The sequence below is a fragment of the Botrytis cinerea genome, chromosome 13 (genome assembly GCF_000143535.2).
Source record: "Botrytis cinerea B05.10 chromosome 13, complete sequence".
Taxonomy (NCBI): domain Eukaryota; kingdom Fungi; phylum Ascomycota; class Leotiomycetes; order Helotiales; family Sclerotiniaceae; genus Botrytis; species Botrytis cinerea.
Genome location: NC_037322.1, coordinates 975025 through 996798, shown reverse-complemented (window position 1 = coordinate 996798; position 21774 = coordinate 975025). Strand labels below are relative to the sequence as shown.

At 42.8% G+C, this 21774-nt stretch overlaps 6 protein-coding genes across 6 annotated transcripts; 4 read left to right on the top strand and 2 right to left on the bottom strand.

Annotated features, from left to right (window-relative positions):
- The first annotated feature begins 3665 nt into the window (after nucleotides 1–3665).
- On the top strand, nucleotides 3666–6897 carry BCIN_13g02880 (hypothetical protein). The gene is made up of 4 exons (XM_001555173.2): nucleotides 3666–5073; nucleotides 5124–5423; nucleotides 5471–5852; nucleotides 5903–6897. The coding sequence occupies exons 1-4, from the start codon at nucleotides 4224–4226 to the stop codon at nucleotides 6300–6302; spliced, it is 1932 nt and encodes a 643-aa protein (XP_001555223.2). The 5' UTR covers nucleotides 3666–4223; the 3' UTR covers nucleotides 6303–6897.
- A 750-nt stretch (nucleotides 6898–7647) lies between these two features.
- On the top strand, nucleotides 7648–12158 carry BCIN_13g02870 (hypothetical protein). The gene is made up of 6 exons (XM_024696759.1): nucleotides 7648–8029; nucleotides 8093–8365; nucleotides 8460–8857; nucleotides 8909–9889; nucleotides 9971–10787; nucleotides 10854–12158. Exons 1-5 carry the CDS (start codon nucleotides 7700–7702, stop codon nucleotides 10656–10658), a joined length of 2670 nt encoding a protein of 889 aa, XP_024552572.1. The 5' UTR covers nucleotides 7648–7699; the 3' UTR covers nucleotides 10659–10787; nucleotides 10854–12158.
- A 1242-nt stretch (nucleotides 12159–13400) lies between these two features.
- Nucleotides 13401–16132, bottom strand: Bcmre11. The gene is made up of 2 exons (XM_024696758.1): nucleotides 15925–16132; nucleotides 13401–15876 (listed from the first exon to the last, which is right to left on the bottom strand). Exons 1-2 carry the CDS (start codon nucleotides 15938–15940, stop codon nucleotides 13616–13618), a joined length of 2277 nt encoding a protein of 758 aa, XP_024552571.1. The 5' UTR covers nucleotides 15941–16132; the 3' UTR covers nucleotides 13401–13615.
- A 167-nt stretch (nucleotides 16133–16299) lies between these two features.
- On the top strand, nucleotides 16300–16993 carry Bcrsm19. Its single transcript, XM_001555177.2, has 4 exons — nucleotides 16300–16561; nucleotides 16618–16633; nucleotides 16687–16866; nucleotides 16919–16993. The coding sequence occupies exons 1-4, from the start codon at nucleotides 16519–16521 to the stop codon at nucleotides 16959–16961; spliced, it is 282 nt and encodes a 93-aa protein (XP_001555227.1). The 5' UTR covers nucleotides 16300–16518; the 3' UTR covers nucleotides 16962–16993.
- A 350-nt stretch (nucleotides 16994–17343) lies between these two features.
- Bctaf10 lies at nucleotides 17344–18170 on the bottom strand. The gene is made up of 2 exons (XM_001555178.2): nucleotides 17952–18170; nucleotides 17344–17893 (listed from the first exon to the last, which is right to left on the bottom strand). The coding sequence occupies exons 1-2, from the start codon at nucleotides 18111–18113 to the stop codon at nucleotides 17477–17479; spliced, it is 579 nt and encodes a 192-aa protein (XP_001555228.1). The 5' UTR covers nucleotides 18114–18170; the 3' UTR covers nucleotides 17344–17476.
- A 155-nt stretch (nucleotides 18171–18325) lies between these two features.
- On the top strand, nucleotides 18326–21114 carry BCIN_13g02830 (hypothetical protein). The gene is made up of 3 exons (XM_001555179.2): nucleotides 18326–18703; nucleotides 18760–20623; nucleotides 20722–21114. Exons 1-3 carry the CDS (start codon nucleotides 18402–18404, stop codon nucleotides 20836–20838), a joined length of 2283 nt encoding a protein of 760 aa, XP_001555229.1. The 5' UTR covers nucleotides 18326–18401; the 3' UTR covers nucleotides 20839–21114.
- Nucleotides 21115–21774: the final 660 nt, after the last annotated feature.

The following is a 21774-nucleotide window of genomic DNA, read 5'->3' as shown; positions in this document are numbered from 1 at the left end:
TATACTAGCCGTCGGGGAAAAAGAGTTTTTTTCAGACTATGAATTCATAGTTGTAATTTTTTTCTTTTTTTTCTTTTTTTCTCATCTTTAAGGTAATATAAAATTTTAATTTTAATTCTTGAATATTCTTGGGGGCCAGCCCCCAAACCCCCGATCCTCGCTCCGCTCGAGATTTAATTATAAATAATTATAATCTATTTATAAGTATTTATAGTAGATATACTAATAAGGAAATTAAATATTACTCGTATTAAAATTATCATCGAAATTCTAAGAAGTAGAAAAAGGAAAAAAGAACAAGAAAAAGTGAAAGAAAAAGAAAAAGAAAATCATTCATTCTTTCTTTTCTTATTTATATTATTATGATAGTATAAACTAAAGTGAATAAAGTCAAATCAAATCAAATCAAATTAAGCTTGTAATATCTCTCTCTTTATCCTATTTTCTTTTGAGGCTTGCGCTTTTTTTGCTTTTAAAGCTTTCGAGGCTATGATTTAAGGGTTTAGGAATATTTGAATATTTGAATGAGTGAGTGAGTGAGTAGGAGGGAAAGGAAATAGAGAGAGAGATAGGTGGTTATTTTTTTTTCTCATCCTTTTTCAAATTTCCGCGGAATGTTGGGGGTGGGTGGGTGGTGGATTTTCTTTTTTGGGTTTTGAGTTTTGAGTTTTGAGGGGCGTTGGGGTTTGGGGTTGGGGATGAGATGAGATGAGATGAGATGAGATGAGATGAGATGGGATGGGATGGGTAGAGTAGGATATTTATTAGGATGTGTAAGAAGATAGTTAGGGAGGGTATTGTGCGATGGAATAAATTGTATTAGGGAATGGGAATGGGAGCTGGGATGATGTGTTGAGCTGTATCTATAGCTAGGGATGGTTATAACAAAAGTAAAGTAATCTTATATTGAGATATATCTATAATTAGGGATAATTGGTGAGAACAAAAGTAAAGTACTTTCTTTCTTTCTTTCTTTATGTGAGTATTATAGAATGAATGCTCATCGATGAGGTTTTGAAGTCTTATAATAGTAGCAGTAGTAGCAGTAGTAGTAGTAGTAGTAGTAGTAGTAGTAGTAGTAGTAATAGTAGTAACAATAATAAGAGTAAGATATAAGATGTAAAATGTGATGTATATGACTTATATACAACTATATATTATGATCGGTATAGGAAGATAGATAGATGAATAGATGGATAAATAGATATTCGAGTATTGTTACTTAATACTTTAAATAAATACATTGATAGATAGATAGATAGATTGTATCATTATACAGAGTAGAGTGAAATCATCAATAATCAATAATCATCAGCCTCATCTCATGTTATCTCCTCTCCTCTCATATTCGCAAGGGGCTTTTTTATGTCTTTTGTTTTTGTTTTTGCTTTTGTTTTTCGTCTAGGACCTATCTATCTATTTATCTATCTATACCTACCTACGCGTTTAGCAAGCACAATGAGTAAAACTTCCGAGGATTCGCAATAGGACGCGAAAGCCCTGAGCTGAGAGGTTTTAGGAGGTCGGTCGATATTTGACCCTTTTTTTTCTTTTTTTTTCTCTTTTTTTCTTTCTTTCTTTCTTTTCGGGGGATGGGTTGGTTATTTGGTTGTTCTTTTGTGTTTGGAGTTGGGGGTTGGAATTGAAACAGTAATCATTGTAGTAGTACTCTGTAGGCTGTACTCTGTACTCTGTAGATGTATGATTTTTGATGTTTCGGGTTCTGGTTCTGGTTCTGGTTCTGGTTCCGGTTCTGGTTCGGGGGAGAGTTTTATTACAGATTGTACTTGTGTTGTGGTGGGTTTTCACATTCACACAGGTTGGTTGGTTGGTTCGTCGGAGCGGAAAATGGATTGGTGTACGATATTGAAGGAGTTGGAGAAGGTGTATGTATGTATGTATGTGTGATGATATCATTGTGGTTGAATGGAGACAGGGAGATGGAGAGGATTGATAATTATTGATGATTGATCAACAAGATGAGGAATTCCGATTTGATAAGCATGTCATCTTCGGCCTTTTCGCTGCTTGCTTTTGCGCGAATGGAGAATATGGAGGTGCTGGGGATTGTTCAATTGTGGATTGTATTTTGTATTTTGTATTTATGAATTGAGTTTAGATTTATGGATTGTGTTATGAAGTGTGTTTATGAAGTGTATTTATGAAGTGTATTTATGAAGTGTATTTATGAAGTGTATTTATGAACTGTATTTATGTTATACTCTGTTGATGAACGTGGATCATGTACGATATACAAATAAAATGGTGTGTGTAGGTAGTAGGTTCGATAAAAAAAAAAAGTTGGTGCGGAATGGGTTTGACGATGATGGTGAGAATGGACCAATCAGTGAATGGTAGCGACACCGTCTAGGTTCGTGAGAGAGGATCAAAAGGTTACTTTCTATCGGATGGACTCGAAGGAGAAGGGGAAGTGGATGTGGATGTGGATGTAGATGTAGTTACTCGTATAGATCAAATGGATTAATTTTGTGCATCGGTCGAGGGTAACTGTAGTTGAGTAGGTAGAGAGATAGAGTTCCCACGGTTCTCACGGCTCCCTTTTATTTTATTTTATAAGAGATAGATACTTGATACTTGATACTTTATATCGAGCATTTGAAACAGAGAACGGATATGAAAGATAAACAAGTGAGAACCAAGTCGAAAAGGGCTTGGCCGTCAAGCATCGAGTAGCTACCTACAAGGCAAGATGGCCGGTGGAGGGAGAGAAAGGGTTCGGTCCTGTTCTTGGTCTCGGTCTTGGACTCGTTCTTGGAGATGCAGATGGAGGTGGAGGGAAGAAGGACAATGAATGATAATTTTGATAAGCGATGATCTTCGTGGAGGGTACGTGGAACGGTGGTGGATAGATGATCTGGTGGATTGCTGGTATGATGTATAGTGATGATAAACCACGTTATGCATTGTCGGTTATGCTAACACAGTGTTGCGAGTGAGAGTCAAGAATGAGATTCATGTGAAGATGTGAAGACGTGAAGACGTGAAGACGTGAAGACGTGAAGCCGTGAAGCCGTGAAGCCGTGAAAATGTCTAATACATACTACTTACTATTTACTGTTTAATTGCTTCTCACTTCTTACTTCTTACTTACACTCGCTAGCACTCGTACTTGCATTCAGGTTACATCTTCACCCCAACCCCAGCCTTCAACTAAGCCCGAACCATTTGTTTGCCGATGCTAGACCAAGATCATTCCCACAAGAGCAGATCCTGCACCCATTACACACACTGGCCAGAGTGAACCCTCCCCCTAAAGACCGCTTCTACGGCGCGTGCGATACTCTAAAGGAGAAGAGGCGGACGAGAAAGGGAAAGAGAAAGGGACCGGGAAATCTTAAAGTCTTAAATCCTGGATGAAATGATCGAGACATGTCCAGACAGGAAAGAAAGCTGTACCGCGAGACGAGACGGCCAACTCACTCACTCCAGTCACCCCACACGCTTGCTACGCTTGCTACGCTTGCCACGCTTTGTTTCGGTTGATACTCTTCTCTCGGCCAAACCAAGAGAAATAACAAATGTGAGCGAATAATGAATAATAAATCATGATCTTTATGCCCATGCCACAGAATAAATCATATGGATAATCCTAGAGATCCCCAAATGTCAAGCAATACGAACTTTGCCCCATTCCACGCACATTTGCTATCGTCTTGTTATCAGCAACGCAACTGCCCTCCTGGGTACGGTGGTCTGCTCACATCCATCATTATCCGAAACATTGCCCTTCGTATTGGTTTTGTGTATCGTCGACTCTCTGACAAAGCCATCTCCCAAGTGAAAATGTGCCCCAAACTTTAAATGAGAACGAGGAAGTGCATCGTCGAACTCAATTCGCAACCACCAACCCCGAATCCAACTGCGCCACGCACAAACTGTGATTAGAGTCTAGTCATCGTTCTCCATCAGGTCAGTTCGTGACAGGACCGGACTGGACAGACAGGGACACACGAACAGGATAGAACAGGATACCACACGATTGGAAATCCAAACTGGTGCACGGTCCAGCTTAGCGGACGACAAACCACCGATTCATTCTTCCTTAAACCTACCTTGTCTCGACTGCACTGCAACTTGTCTCTTGAATCTATCGACATTATCTCCTGTGGTGGAGATTCGTCCAATTCCAATTCCCTCTCCATCAACATCCTTCACGTACGATCGAGTGACAGCTCTTGTGAAAGCTGTGATAGTCGACATCAATGACTCAGTTATTCCACAGTTCATCCCCAAATTCTCTTCCTTCCAATAACGAGAAGCGGAATTTGTCCGGTTCCTCGATGTCGTCGAACAAGCATTCCAATGGCCACAGTCCATTCCCTCAAAAGTTGAAGAACTTCTTCCGAATCAACGGTTCGGCAAATCACAGTGAAAAGAACGACCCGTCGATAAAGTCCGAAGGCAAATCATCGTTTCGACAATCCAAGTTCTTTCCGGGTGGTGGACGCAATCGATCAACGACCATAGCAAGTGAAGGCAATGCACTAGACGATGGCGTCAACAGTCCCACCGCACATGCGAATCCATACTTTGCACACCAAGGCCCTCCTGCTCTGCGACATCACGATGATGCATCCATACCTCCTAGTCCTCCCGATACTCCAAGTTTCAAAGTCGATACCGTTCCAGGTGTGAATGACCAAGCCACGGCTGCTGGCAAGGAAGAACTGGCACGAAAGTTACGAAGAGTTGCGAGCGCTCCTAATGCTCAAGGTCTATTTTCAGGTAAGGGGGATGGTGATCGACCAGCGACGGCCGAGCTTGGAAAGGAACCCTTAGTACACAATGCTAGCACGACAATGTTGAGTATGGTGGATGGCGAAACAGATGCTATGGGTGTAGGTGCAGAAGATGACTTGGCACCCTTACAACCCCCAAACCTACGAAATAATCCAGCCTTCAGGAGGACGTACAGCTCAAATTCCATAAAAGTACGTGACGTTGAGGTAGGACCGGGGAGTTTTGATAAGATTAAGTTGATTGGCAAGGGAGATGTTGGAAAGGTATACTTGGTGAGAGAGAAGAAGAGCAGCAGACTATATGCGATGAAAGGTATGCAATATCACGATAGAGATGTCATATTTTGTCTTAACATTCTTTAGTATTGAGCAAACAAGAGATGATCAAGCGCAACAAGATCAAGAGAGCATTGGCAGAACAGGAAATCTTGGCTACGAGCAACCATCCATTCATTGTCACCTTATACCACTCCTTCCAATCCGAGGATCATTTATATCTATGCATGGAATATTGCAGTGGTGGAGAATTCTTTAGGGCTTTACAGACTCGTCCAGGCAAATGCATACCAGAGGACGACGCCAGGTTCTATGCGGCGGAAGTCACTGCTGCATTAGAGTATCTGCATTTGATGGGTTTCATTTATCGAGATTTGAAACCTGAGAGTAAGTTGTTTCTTGAAGCTTGGGCGTTTAAATACTAACAAGCTTAGATATTTTACTCCATCAATCTGGTCATATAATGTTGTCGGACTTTGATCTTTCGAAACAATCGGCCCCTGGCGGAAAACCAACCATGATTCTTGGCCGAAACGGTACAAATGTAAATTCTCTCCCAACGATCGACACGAAGTCATGCATAGCAAATTTCCGAACAAACTCATTCGTCGGAACCGAGGAATACATAGCGCCAGAAGTTATCAAAGGATGTGGTCATACCAGTGCGGTTGATTGGTGGACGTTAGGGATCTTGATTTACGAGATGTTGTTTGGCACAACACCTTTCAAGGGAAAGAATCGAAATGCTACCTTTGCAAATATTTTGAGAGATGATGTTCCTTTCCCAGAGCACTCTGGCTCTCCCCAAGTCTCAAAGTTGGTTACTCCTCACACATTGACTCCAAAAACATACTAACAAACTTTAGTCTTTGCAAATCGGTAATTCGAAAACTCCTAATCAAGGATGAAAACAGACGATTGGGGGCTCGAGCTGGAGCTTCTGATGTCAAAACTCACCCATTCTTTCGCACAACTCAATGGGCACTTATCAGACACATGAAGCCTCCTATGATTCCTCACCAAGGTCGCGGTATTGACACAGTCAATTTCAGAAATGTTAAAGAGAGCGAAAGTGTTGATATTAGTGGATCAAGAACCTTAGCGTCAGCTAAAGGAGTACCACTTGATTCCGGTTTGGCAACACCAGGTGCTGCCGAACTCGAAGTTGATCCATTCGAGGAATTCAACAGTGTCACACTGCATCACGATGGTGACGATCACCATCAACACGTGGATCAACACAATGGAAGATATGACGGTCGGTGATTGTAAGATCTGGCCATCATCATACCAGAGAAACTGTTTATCGTCTATAATATGTGATGGAGTTTGGGGGAGTCACTTGGATGATTGATAGGACAAAAGACATTTCGCGAGCATATTTTCATATGTCATTTCTTTGCATGCAAGAACCGGATGATTTTAATACATTGCTTGCGTTTGATATTCCATGGGCAGACGAGTGTTTAAAGAAAAAACACAAATACGAGACTAACGCTACGCATTCCACCCCTTTCCGTTTGTAAATACCGAAACTGGGAGCAGGGAACAGAAAGACTAGGTTATGGGGTTTTAAATTTGGGAATATCTGAGGCATAGGGAAAAGAGTTTGAGAATTAGTGTTGTTTTTCCCCAGAATGTCTGGTCCATTGACTGGATTGTGTTTATTAGCAAAGATTTGGGGTTCATTGTGGGTGTGGGTCATGGCGCGTACAGGTTAAGAGAATGGCGTTTTGCATTTCTAGCTCTTCTTTTCTATGGTTGCTATTATGATTGGGAGATGGGAGATGGGAAATAGGAGCAGAAGGGAAACGGAGGTTGGACGGATAGTGAGGATTAGCAGGTTAGAGGAATATGTTGATAGGTCAATAAGTTGATAGGAATTCTACATCTTCTTCAATGAAGGGGTTGGTTTAACTAGGCGAATTTGCGTACCATTGTGGGAGGACGTCTGCCGAGTTTGCAAAGTGAAGCCTCGCCGTGCAGTATGTCACGTGCTATATCAATACGTAGAGAGGCAAGTGCGGCTACGTTCCTACTCCTTTGGTCAGTTAGTGAGTAAGAAACTAGAGCGCCAAGAAATAATCTTTCACACATTTGAGTTTTAATAACATTACACTATTGGTCAATCAAAACGAGGCCTGAATGCACAGAATTGAGGCGGACATCATTCTCATGTTCTTCGGCCTATAATTTCTTGTTTTGATTCGAAGTCTGTAATTCAAGTTTTCTAACGCATAAATGTCGAGATGATGTGTGGATTCAAAAGAATGCAGTGATTTTCGCCTGTCTGTGTCGGCGAGACAATCTTCACTTTTGACTGCAATGATGGTAGTGCGAAATCCTTCAATGCATATCACCCACGGCATGCATATTTAGGATGTGACAGTCGCTTCCAGATCAAGTTATTTGAGGGAAGTTGGAGTCGGTGAGAGAATTGGGACAAGACGAGGCGGAAAAGGTATGTAGTGTGATTGAAATGTGTGTATGTAGTGGAAGATGGGGATGCGGGGAACCGGTGAGAGCTGTGCGGTGGTGAGTGGTACGGGAGAGCCTTGTTGGGGTTTCTTCATTTGGGTTTGCCCTTTCTTTTGCTTTGAAGTTATTGTTTGGTGATGGTTTATAGTATTTACTGATTGTATCTCGATCATTATATGGCAGGTATGCCTATTGGCAAGCGATTCAAACGGGGCCTCAGCTCAATCAAAACAAACTTTAAGAATCGCTGTGAGCTTCTGCAAGAGCCTGTTCAGTCCGAATCGAGTGTCGGTACAGCGAGTTCTGTAGCGGTATCTGGTAGGAAGAGTGGTGAATCTGTAATTCAGAATGACAAGAAAGTGGCTGGCGAGCAAATACAGGAGCTTACGCACGATGGTTCAGTTTGCTTGACAATAGAGTCCTCAACAACCACCGCGAATGATCTGCAGCTCTCAAATGAGGATGACCTTTGGTTTCAAGCTTCAGAGAAGCTCAAGGCTGATGATCCGGAACTGGTATGTAACTTCGTTACTTCATTTCAATAAAAACTTCTGACTAGCTAACTTTGATACATATAGTATGAACAGTACTCACTCATTATATGCAGCGAAGCAGACAAGAGCGATGAATACCACTCTAACGAGTCTGAAAAACCCTTAGCAAATGCAGCGACGCTTCTCAAAGTGTGCCAAAATAGCCTCGAAACCATGAATGTTCCAAGTGGCAGAGCGGATAAAGTTTTCGAGAAGACGGTTGAGATTGTCGGCCTAGCTAAAGATTTCGTGGGGTCTGTTGTTAGTGCCGAACCTCATGGAGCATTAGCTTGGGCAGGTGTCTGTCTTTTCCTGCCGGTATGCTTCTGTGTACTCAGAGCTTAGTCTCTTCCTTTTCTTGTTATTTTTGCCCATGACTTTCAATGCTTATGGTTTGCTAACATAGATTCAGCTACTCCTCAATCCTTCCCAACAAGATGAAGCTTGTCGCGAAGGTCTTGAGGAACTACCCTTCCTTATCCACAAGTATAGTCTAGTGGAAAGTATTCGTGCAACTGAAAGTTCAGATTCAACAATTGCCACCGCGGCTCATATGTTGTTCAGTGGGATCATCGAATTATATACCAAAATACTTAATTTTCAGGCTGAGGTTGTATGCCAATTAAATCGATCAACGATTAAAGGCTATTTGCGGCAAGTTTTTCAAACCGATAAATGGAAAAATATGCACCGCGATATCTTACGCATAGAAGGCCAATGCTGGGGTATAGCCCAGGCGATTGATAGTGACCAATGTCGCAAATTATCGAAAGAATTATTTGGTAAAATGGCACAGCTATGCGACGTTGGGTGAGTTTTAGACTCCAATTTGAGAGTCCCGATGTGCTTATTAATATCTAGTAATGGGCTTCTCGAAGTAACAAGAGAGACTCATCAAGCCGTCAACAAACTTGGACAAGAGTTCGGGCAGCACGAAAGGAGCAAAGATGAGACCGAGTGCCTGCAAATTTTTCGTTTGAATAATCTTTACGAAATCCAGCAAAAGCGTAATCCAGATCGAGTCCCAGGCACTTGCGAATGGCTTTTAGAATCGCAGGCATTTACTGATTGGAGGGACAAGAAGAGTATGGGTCTACTTTGGATTTCAGCCGATCCAGGCTGTGGAAAGTCCGTCTTGTCGAAAGCATTTTACAAAGAAAAGCTGGTTAGCTTTTCTTCCGCTACAGTCATATGCTACTTCTTCTTCAAGGATTCGTCGCCTGAACAATGCAGCATTACGAAAGCAGTCGCGGCTCTGCTTCATCAGATATTCTTATCTAACGGTAATCTCCTCAAACATGCTATGACTACGTGGAACAAAAATCGAAGCGAGCTTTGTAACCTGCATGATGAAATGTGGGATATCCTGGAATCTATCGCTATTGACCAGGCTGCTGGAGATATCGTGTGTATAGTTGACGCATTGGATGAATGTGAGTCTGAAAATAACTCCAGAAAATCTTTTATAAAGAGGATGCATAGGCTTTTATTCAGCCCAAAATGCCATATGCGTTTTGTCGTCACCAGTCGTCCTTATGCTCAAATCGAAGGAATATTCACAGGATTACATCACGATTTTCCCGTGATTCGCATTGCCGGGGAAATGGAATCTAAGATTATCTCACGGGAGATCAACCTAGTTATCAATCATGAGGTTGAACAGCTGGACTTGGATGACGATGTCAAAAGTCACATCATAACTCGTCTACGAGGAATGGAACATAGAACTTACCTTTGGTTACATCTTATCATGGACGTTATTCGAAAAAGAATCGAGAGTAGTGGGGAGTCTAGGAAGATAGATAAAAGCTTGCAATCACTGCCTAAGACTGTGGAGAAAATGTAAGTAAAATGGTTGTGTTCTATATCCATGCAACTTCCAGCGGAAGCAATAGACTGCAATACTGATCAAACCCGTCTCAGATACGAAGAAATTCTGGACAAGAGTCCTTATCGATCAGAGACCGAAAAATTACTTCATATAATTGTTGGTGCAGAGCGTCCCTTAAGCACGGATGAAATAAACGTAGCTATGAACATTAAGATATGTTACGATGGTACCCAGAGTTTTGACGACATACACTTAGAAAAGAGTCATCGCTATCCAAGAATGCTTCGCAATCTCTGTGGTCTATTCATACAATTTGTGGACTCGAAAGTGTACCTCATACACCAGACAGCAAAAGAATTTCTCGTCGCAACTGAATCTGGACTTAAGTCTCCTGGTAAATGGAGATATTGTCTTGAGCCGCAAGAATCACATAAAATCTTAGCTCAGATTTGTATCTCTTATTTATATCTGAGTGATTTTAGTGCTTCGAGTAATTCTGATCTCCCGAAACGCGAACATGGCTCTAGCTCTGCGAAGAATGCACCTTATGATCTGATTAATTATTGGGGAAAAAATTGGCTGTCTCACTATAGACGTGTCCCTAGCGCTGTTGACCCCGTTGTTATCGTCGATCTATGCTCCGTATCCATTCGACGAACGATCTGGATTCGTGTTATGGACTGGAAGCCCCCGTATCACTGGGAGGCCACTCAATTTATTTGCCCCCACGAATTGAAAATAAATCTAGAACAACATGTAACGCCTTTAATGATAGCTTGATGCTTTAATCTTCATGAAGCTGGCAAGTATATTACTTCACCTTTGTACCCAAAGGAGATATATTTGAATTGCCGCAGCCGCTTAGGAACAGCTTTATCCTTTGCAGTAGAAACTAAATCTATTGAAATGGTGTGTTGGGTTCTTCGCTTCTCCCGCGATAGCTGTTGTTTTCTCTTGAACTAAACCTTGCTCTAGATAAAATTACTCCTCCAGAAGGGCGCCGATGCAAATGATACAAATATATTGCGGGATCTGTATTGGTGTCTGTCTTTACCGCTTACCTCTGCAGTGATAGCAGGTGACCTCCCGATCGTCCGACTTTTGTTAGAAAATCAGGCGGTGGACGAAACGGGTATGGATATTGCGTCTAGCGCATTAGAAACGGCAGTCTGGGATCGGAAGACTGAAATAGTCAGATTACTCCTTGAATCAGCGGTGAGACCTATGGTGGAAGGATACCTGGAATCAGCTTTAAAAGTTGCTGTGCAGTTCCGTCTCGCTAAGCTCGTGGAAATTTTGCTGGAATTTGGAGCTAGTCCATCCTACAAATTTACCATATTGTTCAGAGAGCCCAGATCTTGTATATCTTACGTTCTAGAATCTCTTGACGAGAGATTCTGCTCAGATTCTTGCGAACCTGAGCTTGTCTTGAAATTGCTTCTTTCGAAGACGGAGCCGCTGCCTCGTAAGACTAGGAACGATCTGCTAGTCGAATACGTCAGTATTAAGTCAGATGCAGTCGATCTAGTTCGGCTGCTGCTCAACCACCAATGCCTTCCCGAGCCCGAAGCTCATGAAGAAGACTCGCCAATAGTGTTCGCAGCGCTACATGCGAATATTAAATCCATGGAGCTTTTAATGAATGAGACGCATGATGTTGATAGTTGCCGAGGAAGTATCCCTTGGACTAACCAATTTTCTTTGCCGAAAGGAACATTTGGGGGTTACATTTGGTCCGAAGAGAGGCCGATGTATAAAAGCTGGTTTACCAGAGACATAGAAATCACTACGTTGTTTAGAGGTATCATTTCTAAAAATAAGCGTGTGGTTGAAAGTTTGATTAACCACGGCGCCGACGTCAACACGATTATAGAGCTTGGAACACCTTTGTTCATTGCTACCACGCTATCTAGCAAATCTGTGGTTCAACTGCTGCTTAAACATGGTGCAAAAATCACGCCGTCCAAATTTGGGGAGAGAGAGCAGTCATCACCTTTGGTTATTGCAGCTGCTCGGGGAAACATCGAAATCGTGGAATTATTGCTTGAATATGGCGCTGATGTTGAGCAGGGAACAGCAACTATTGTTCATTCGATGCTGGCTCATAAGTATGGTATTGAAGGAAGATTTTATCCTTCTGCTATCGAGGCTGCGGAGATGGGAGGTCATAAGGAGGTAGTGGCGCTTTTGCGGGAGTATAGGTCTGGGCAGGCCGTGACAGTAGTGGAGGAAGCTGAAGTCACTATGATGCCGAATAGAGTTGAAGACGTGGAAGATTAGTCTGTGAATCAATGTTGAAGATATTAATTTCGGCCCTTTCATTTTTGGGGGAAAGCTGGATGTTTCTGAGGATTTGGTTTATTCACAAAGGTTTCTTTTTGGAGATATGTTACTAGGAATATGAGGAGTTGACTCAAAACTTATTACCACAAGCTTCAGATGAAGGAGGTTTCAATATTTGATTTTACATGATGGCGAAACATGTGTATACGTGCATACAACAGACTCGGATCCAATACAAGTATGATGTTGAGGTCCATGGTTTCCGACATCCCAGACTGCTGTCCGACAACTTGGAGCTTTCGATTTTTGTATTCGGTTAGCACATACAACCAATTACGATTCTTCGATTATGTCTGATCAAGGAAAATTTGACAGTTAATTCATCAATCCATGTTTTCTTTTAATTACTCTACTCTACTCTACTCTACTCTACTCTACTCTACTCTTCTTCCACATTGTGATTTTGCATTACACTTACTTACCTCTTTCTTCTTTTCCGCTTTCCGTTTTCCCCTGGATTTGATCGCCTTTTTTTTTCTTTTTTCTTTTTTTTTCCTTTTGGCGAGAATCTCTGTTCTGTTAGCCACTAGCTAGTAGCTAGTAGCTAGTAGATGGAAATATATACATACACCTGGGATCTTGTGCCTGTAGCAATCGTCTTTTATATCTGCTCTTAGTATGGGTTAGGTGGGTAGGTAGGTAGATGTATAAGATTCGTTATACTGGGTATTCTTGAGGGAATGAAATGAATAGTATGATTTGGATCTGGATTTGGATTTGGATTTGGATTTGAAATTGGATTTGAAATTGTATCTATATCTATATCTATATCTATATCTATATCTATATCTATATCTATATCAAAGAAAGATAAACTCTTTAGATCCCTTGAACTAGAGAGCCAGCACAAGAGTCAGTACGAGAACATATATATAGTATGGTCAGTGTGCGAAGGGTTCTTCGAATGATATGGATAATATGATGAGCTGGAAGGGGAGAGGAGGTTGTCGGTAGCACAGAAAGGGGTTATTGCTATTGCTATTGCTATTGCTACTTAGATATGCATTCATTTATCCAATGATTTGCAATGCAGCATGCTAAATTCCCACTTGTATTGTTTGTTTGTATGTAAATTTATCATAATACCATAATCAAGCACATTGCAACATTCCAACATTGCGAAATTGCGAAATTGATACAGACAACAATCCATCGATCCATACAAGCCATCGAATCGAATGTAATATTGCCCAGATCCAAAGCAATTGATATCATTATCTCGTAACTTCGTAAAATACATCTACACCCACTTCCTATTCTTGAGAAATCTCTTCTCGTTTTTTGGGGGGGATAGTTACCAGCAGATCCGCAAATATCCCGTGTAATACATTCCATTGATTCATCATTCATTCATTCTTTTGGCCGCGCAATCCGCCATCCACAACCACACCCATCTATCTCCGCCGTGCCCTCCCCGAACTAACAGCACTCATTGGTTGAAACGCGTCATCATCATCATCATCCTCGCTAATCTCATCATCACTCAACTCGATAGCCTGTTTTTTTCTGCCCCCTGCCCCTCCTCCTACTCTTCCCGTCACCTGACTTGGCTGCGAGAAAGATAATTGTGTTTGTGTTTGTCTTCCCCGCGCCGCAGCCGCTCTCTTTGGTGGACTCTTCGGTTTGGCCGCTGGTGTAGGTGCAGGCGCTTCTTCCATTTCTATATCCTCATCTTCGTCATCGCTTGGTTCGGGTTCGGGGACCTTTTTTCTGCTTCTTGATGTGGTGGTTGGTTTTGTAGGGGCTTTTTTGGGGGCTGCGGCTTTCTTAGCTGGGGCTCGTCTAGCGGGGGGTTTTTTGGTGGTGGTGGTGGGTTTAGGTTCTTCGTTTACGGCTTCGGCGAAGGGGTCATCAGAGTCATCGTCGCTGATGATGAATCCGCCCGTGTTCTTTCCATTCCCGTTGCCGTTTCCCCGTTTGGGTGGGGGAGCAGGTGGTGCGTCGTCACTATCATCATCATTATTTTCTCCGTTATCCGTTTCACAATGTTCAACCTTTTCGCCCCATTCTCCATCAAGATCCGAGTCGAAATCTGCGGGTCTGGGCTTCGGTTTGAGTTTTTTGGCTGGCTTTTTGGATTTGCTTCCTGTGCGGGCTGCGAGTGCTTCTTGTTGAGCGCGAAACTTTTCCATGGCCGCATTGAGATATTCGTCTTCGTCCCCGACTTCGTTGTCTGCGCCGTTGGCCTGCTTGATGAGTTCCTCAACTTGAGCTTTGAGAGATTTTTGGACAAAGATTTCCATGGCGTGACGGTCATCCTTATCGACGAATTGCCCGACTGCGTCTCCGAAGGGGGTAGTGGGGAGGACTTGAAGGGATTGCTTTTCGAGAAATTCTTTAACCAGGAGTTCGACTTTTACGTCGTCGAAGCCGGCGACTTGGGCGAGGGTTCCTTCTTCTGGGAGATCGATTTCGGTGGCAGATTTACGGATCGCACCGGCCTTTTTGCGGTGGTATTGGATTACGTCTTTTATGTTTGCAACACGATTGATGAAACGACTCGAGAAACGTTGAGGATTTTCGCAGTCGAATTTACCGCCTTCTGGTGGAGTAAATTCAACCTTAAGACGGACGAGAGGGAGGGGAATATCGTCCAGTTCTTCTTCTGGCTCATCCTGGAGGGAGACCCATTCAGCGCGTGCTTGATCTATGAGTTCGTCCACAATGGTCATAAGTTCTTTGGTAAGTTTTGTGCGATTATCCTTAACTTTTGCGAGATATTTAGTTCGCTTGTCTGTAGCGAGGACAACTTCTTTTGTGATGAACGGTCGTACAGACTTGAGACGAATTTTCTCGACTTTGAATTCACGACCGGTGATACTGGCGATAGCAACGTGTTTTGGGATAGCTTCACCGGGGACTAAGGACGTGGCTACTGATGATCCAGGTTGCATGACATGAAATGATTTTTCGGGATTGTAAGTTGGGTCAATAAGACATTCATGCTCGTGACCCCAGACAACTAAGTCTAGGAAATCAGGAAGAAAGTTCTCGGGCAAATAAGAGGTTTCTGTGTGAGCATGGTGATTTTGATGAACTGCCATGATGTTAAACCAATCCTTTTGTTGTACTCCTGGCTTGAACCATTTGACATGGCCATCTCTGAATGTACGATAAAGACGCTCGTCTCTTACGTTACTCATGCCATATAAAGCCAGCTTCGTCTGGCCTTTTTGCAAAAGTACTGGTTTGATTTGAATGCGATCAACTTCGGGGGTTCGACCAAAGTAATTGACCAATCCAGCAGCTTGCAGCAAATCCAAAGCACAATAATTCCCATCTCCAGCCGGATCATCGTGATTGCCGTGAATAGAAAAAACTGGTATAGCAACATTGATATCTGGATCCTCATAATTGACATGATTGAATGAACCATCAAATATATCATTTGCGTCGCTGAGCAGTTCCAATTCGCAGGGCTTCTCTCCCAGACAATTCATTCGCAATGATCGCATAACTTGGTACATAGCTTTTCGGGAGGGTTGACTGTAGTGAAAAAGATCGCCTGCGAGTAAGACCATATCTACATCTTGATCTTTTGCTAGACGCATGACTTCGTCGAAACTTCTCCAGCTGTCGTCCTTGCGCACAGCATCATTCTCTGCATATCCCACATGGCTATCTGTGGCAATGAGTATTCGGATCGTATCCGCTGCTGTAAAGAAGTCAATTAACCGTTTCCTACTTAGATGATAGAACTTACCTGTGAAGGTCGGCATTGTGGCCACTCGATTTTCTTCCCGTGGAAGCTCTCCGGAAAGATTGTAATTATTACAACTTGTCGCAGACGATAGAACTGCTCAAGTAGAGATCAACAGCACGAAAGACACGAAAAAATCAACAGTTCATGTAGGATTCGGTACAAATTCACGGTTTTCATCAGGATCTAGAGTTTTTGGCTGCCTGCAGTCTTTGGGAGACGCGATCTGGATTGGCGTGTTCTGTTACCCCTGCAGAATGCGAGCACTTAGAAATTTATCAGACGACAAAGGCTCGCAGCGTAGGGACGAAATAAATTGCGTACTAAAGGTATCTACTTCTTTCAATAATCAATTTAAAATCAAAAAATCGTTATTTTGAGTCAAAGTTCTTCTCAAAGTGATTAAAATCTTTTCTTTTACTAGAATTGGAATTAACGTATCTCAAGATACTGACTACCGCCATTGTTTTCTAGCACTAAGATACAGCAGGTGTTTCAATCTATAAATTGTGTTGGGTGTGCGGCTTTTTCCGTTCGGTGCATGAAAGATTTGCCGTAATTGGCGACGAGACAGTTTGATATCAATCCAACGACACAATGTTTCCCAGTAGAGTTCTTCTTTCACGGTCGGTCTGGAAAGGTATGTTTCGACTCATGCTCTCGAACTTGATCATGCAATTCTAACCTAAACCTTAGGCCCCAATATCGTTCCGTAAGACATTCCTTACCGATTCTATAACTTCTCTAATCACCCCTCCTCGCCAGTCTTCCCATTGTCAAACCAGTGCCTGGTGTTCGAACATTGCCAATTAGAACACAAGCAAGATCTGCAACTATTCTACCCAATTTCGTCGGTTTGACCTTTGAAATTCATAATGGGAAGGTTTATAATGAGGTGACCATTACTGAAGATATGGTGGGACATAAGTTGGGAGAATTCTCGGCGTAGGTTCTAAGGAATTGAATGAGGGGAATGAGGGGCTAATTTTGCGGACAGAACCAGAAAAAGATTTACGTATAAGCAGAGCAAGAACAAGTAAATGCGGGATGTTTAGCATCGTATGGCATGGCATGGCGTTTTGGGTTGGAAAAGAGTCTTTGGGCTTTGGCGTATGTGCATTGTGTTGCATACCAGTTGTATCATACGAGCTGGTGAGGAATAGATACATTGGAAGAGCTATGGGTGCCTTCTCTTCTTGAAGCCCTTGCCAAAGACCACAAAATCATTGCTGATTGAGAATCATTGTAGCTTCACAGCTGAAAGATGGATTGATCCTTCTTTGACATTGGTAGCATGACTTTTGATATCATTAGAAGGCTGGCCGAATAGGCAGTATCCATAAGACATGCGCCCAATTCTCAAACACCCATACACAACGAGTTACACATAAGTCGAATGAGAATAAATATCTGTTTAATTTCTGTACCTGGAATATAGAACCGTTATACAATTTCGTGATGGGTCGTTCTCCATACCCTTCAAAACTCCTTGTGAATTGTAACGCCATTGAATCCCCCAAACCCTTCCCAAATTATACCTTATAATGTTGCGAGTTTAACGATAGAACTCCCCGCGTTTTACATTCACGCCATATTCCCCGACGGCCATACCCAAATCTTCCATGGTGAGAATCGTTCGGTTTTGACTACCTCCTTGCCCACCACCACCGAATCCAGGTCTTTGGATACCAAGAGGTCCTCCACGTCCCTGCTGATCCTTTCCTCCAGTGGCGCCAGCTGGTTGCTGACCTGGAATTGGGAAGCCAGCGGCAGCGCCCAGGTTTCCCATAGGATTGTTGGCACTTGAGGAATTGGAAGACCTAATGCGGGAATATTGATAAGCATCGGCTGCAATATCGGCGATGAACTTCTGAGTCGCAAGCGCAAGCAGACGAGCCAAACGCGCATCTGTTTGCGGTGGGGGTGGAAGACCAGCTTTTGTGAGGTAATAGTTTGTCACTGCATCAGGAATCTACGGGCAAGGATTAGACAATAAAATCATAAGTCATTGCGAAACAAGTAAATCTTACAATTGGAGCATAATCATCCATCTTCCCAAGAAACTCTTTGAGTGAGATATCTTTTTTGGTTGGAAGCTTGGGTTCTTGCGCTGGAGCGTCATTTTCAGCCGTATCTTCTTCTTGCTTGATAGGAACGAGGTCCATAGCGGGATCTGGAGATGGTGCAGCCATAATTATTTTTCTGGATAGAATTTGACTATCCTGTAATGGCTGCGAAGTCGCGACACCTTGAGATTCGTGATATCTTAAGTACCTAGCACATTCATGATCGGGTTTGCTTACATAATCCATGCTGAAGTCAAGGCGGTGACTTGAATCAGTCTAGCGTAATCAATGTCCCTACAGCATATCGATAACTTTTTCTATCTGCAATATTTTTGCGTGAAATTTAATCAGCCTTGTGCGCAAATCTCGGAGAAGTAAACATAACAACAAACAATCCTTGATTGGCGTTCAACAATGGCTGACCGTCGTCCAGAAGAAGTAGAAATGTCTCGAGCAAAGCGTGCAAGAACCGACGATATGGATCCTAAGACGAATCCGTATTTGGCGCATATGTATGAGGAGGAAAGTAACGGCTGGGGCAATGGTTCGAATGATGCTGGATCTGGACTTTCGAACTTCAAACGCCATCACACAACCGCTGCACAGGCACATGAAGCTGAAGATGGGCCTGCGAATCCTTTCAATGAAAAACCTCTCTCGAAACAGTATTTCAATATCTTGAAGACCAGAAGGGATTTGCCAGTTCACAAGCAAAGGTGAGATTCTAGTTTTCTCTAAGCAAATCGTCTGTCAGCTTCTAACTATTTTACAGACAAGAATTTCTTGATATGTTCCAAAAGACCCAAATTTTGGTCTTCGTTGGAGAGACTGGTTCTGGTAAAACAACACAAATTCCTCAGTTCGTTCTCTACGATGATCTTCCTCACCTCACTGGCAAGCTTGTCGCATGTACACAACCTCGTCGAGTAGCAGCTATGTCGGTGGCGCAGCGTGTGGCGAATGAAATGGACGTCAAGTTAGGAGACGAAGTCGGATACAGCATTCGTTTCGAGGACGTGACGAGTTCGAAAACCATACTTAAATATATGACTGATGGTATGCTTCTCAGAGAAGCCATGCATGATCATAATTTGACAAGGTATAGCTGCATCATTCTTGATGAAGCTCACGAACGTACTTTGGCTACGGATATTTTGATGGGTTTGTTGAAAGAGGTGGCACTCAGACGACCAGATCTCAAGATCGTTATTATGTCTGCTACACTTGATGCGCAAAAGTTCCAGAAATACTTCAATGATGCTCCACTTCTGGCAGTACCCGGAAGAACACATCCAGTCGAGATCTTTTACACCCCAGAGCCAGAGAGAGATTATGTTGAGGCAGCACTTAGAACAGTTTTACAGATCCACGCCACCGAAGCCGAGGGAGATATTCTGTTGTTCTTGACTGGTGAAGAGGAAATTGAAGATGCATGCCGAAAAATATCCTTAGAGGCAGATGAGATGATTAGAGAAGCAGATGCTGGTCCATTAAAGGTGTATCCACTGTACGGTACATTACCCCCGGCACAACAACAAAGAATTTTCGAGCCAGCACCACAGCCGTTGAGACCCGGTGGACGCCCAGGACGAAAAGTTATTGTGGGAACGAACATTGCGGAAACATCTTTGACAATTGATGGTATCGTGTATGTGGTTGATCCTGGTTTCAGTAAACAGAAAGTCTACAATCCTAGAATCAGAGTCGAATCCCTTCTTGTGTCGCCTATCTCGAAAGCATCTGCACAACAACGAGCAGGTCGTGCTGGTCGTACTAGACCCGGTAAATGCTTTAGATTATATACCGAAGCAGCATTCAAGAAGGAACTTATCGAACAAACTTATCCTGAAATTCTTCGATCGAATTTGGCCAACACTGTTTTAGAATTGAAGAAGCTTGGTATTGACGATTTGGTACATTTTGATCTTATGGATCCTCCAGCTCCGGAAACCCTCATGAGAGCTCTTGAGGAACTCAACTACCTTGCGTGCCTTGACGATGATGGAAACCTTACACAATTGGGCAAACTCGCCTCAGAATTCCCTCTCGACCCTGCTCTTGCAGTAATGCTTATCTCGTCCCCAGAGTTTTACTGCTCAAATGAAATCCTATCCTTGACCGCCCTCCTCTCTGTTCCCCAAATCTTTGTTCGTCCTGCTTCCGCCAGAAAGCGTGCCGACGAAATGAAGGACCTTTTCGCCCACCCTGACGGAGATCACTTGACCATGCTCAATGTTTACCACGCTTTCAAGGGAGAAGCTGCACAATCCGACCCTAAAGGCTGGTGTCACCAACATTTCCTCTCTCTCCGAGCTCTGCAATCAGCTGATAACGTCCGTCAACAACTCAAGCGTATAATGGAAAAGTCGGAGCTTGAGCTCGTATCTACAGATTTCAATGATAAATCCTACTATACCAATATTCGTCGTGCACTCGTAGCGGGTTTCTTCATGCAAGTTGCAAAGAAGGAAGCGACGGGCAAGACCTATAAGACGGTTAAGGATGATCAGAGTGTCTTATTGCATCCTAGTACCGTGTTGAAACAAGATGCTGAGTGGGTGTTGTATAATGAGTTTGTGCTCACGACAAAGAATTATGTGAGAAGTGTTACGGCTGTTAGACCGGAGTGGTTATTGGTATGATTGTTTTTTCTTTCTTTTTCTCCTTCGCCTAGTACCTCGACCCGGACTTCAATCTTTAACACGTAAATCGAACACTAGCTAATTTAAAATAGGACATCGCGCCAACATACTATGATCTTGAAACATTCGGAAAGGGAGAAATTAAAACAGCTTTATTGAGGGCTCAAGATAAAGTCAAGAGGAAGCAGGCTATGAAGGGTGGTAGATAAATGCCGATTCTTCAAACAGCATCAAGCAAGGGATATATTCCTGGTGCCACTTAGGAGTTGGGTTATGCATGTATATTTTTTGAGGTTACGAATATTACGAGGCTCGCAGTTCTTGATGCATGAACTCTTTAAAGTTCATTGGAAGCTATTAGAATGGTCTATGGGCATTCAAACAGGAAATGGAGTCGACGTGGAATAATTGCTTATATCTAGAAATGCGTATGCGATAAATAGATCACGAGGAGAATGATAAGGAATCCAAATACAATTACCCCATTGCTATCTTGCATGTTTGAATGTATCATTTGTATGAATGAGACGATTTGGCCATTCTATGTACTGGTTATAGGCTTATAGCAAATCCATGATGATAGAAAGCATAGCTGAGCACAGAAGCTGAAATAAAAGAGAGGATAATAGATAGCGTGTGCATCGCCCGCTGCTTTACTTCAACAGTGAGCCTCTTAGATGACTTGAGTCATGGTAAATATCCGAGGTCGAAGATAAAGCAACGTCGGCGATCAAGGCGTCACGACACACTACCATAATCGAATCCTGTAGTGGAAGCTAGCCTCGACCTTGGAATCAGCAACCAAAAGCAAGGTCACAGCCCGTATAAACAAATTGACGGCGAGCCGGACTAAATCAAGATGTGAATCTGTATTTCAACCGAAATACGAGATGGCAGGGACTTGTGATGAAACGATATACTGCCGAAACGGATGGCTGGTAAAGACCGGTATACTAGATAGCGTGTTGAGAAGATAAAGATTAGTTAGTTTGTGAAGGTGTGAGGAAGATTTAATAGTCTACACGGTGAATCTGATAACCAGGAATTTTAAAGATAGGTACGACAAGATATGACTCGACGGCTGAAATGCCAAGATATATCTGATAGAAACATTATAGATGTGTGAATGAAGGAGGGCTGGGCTA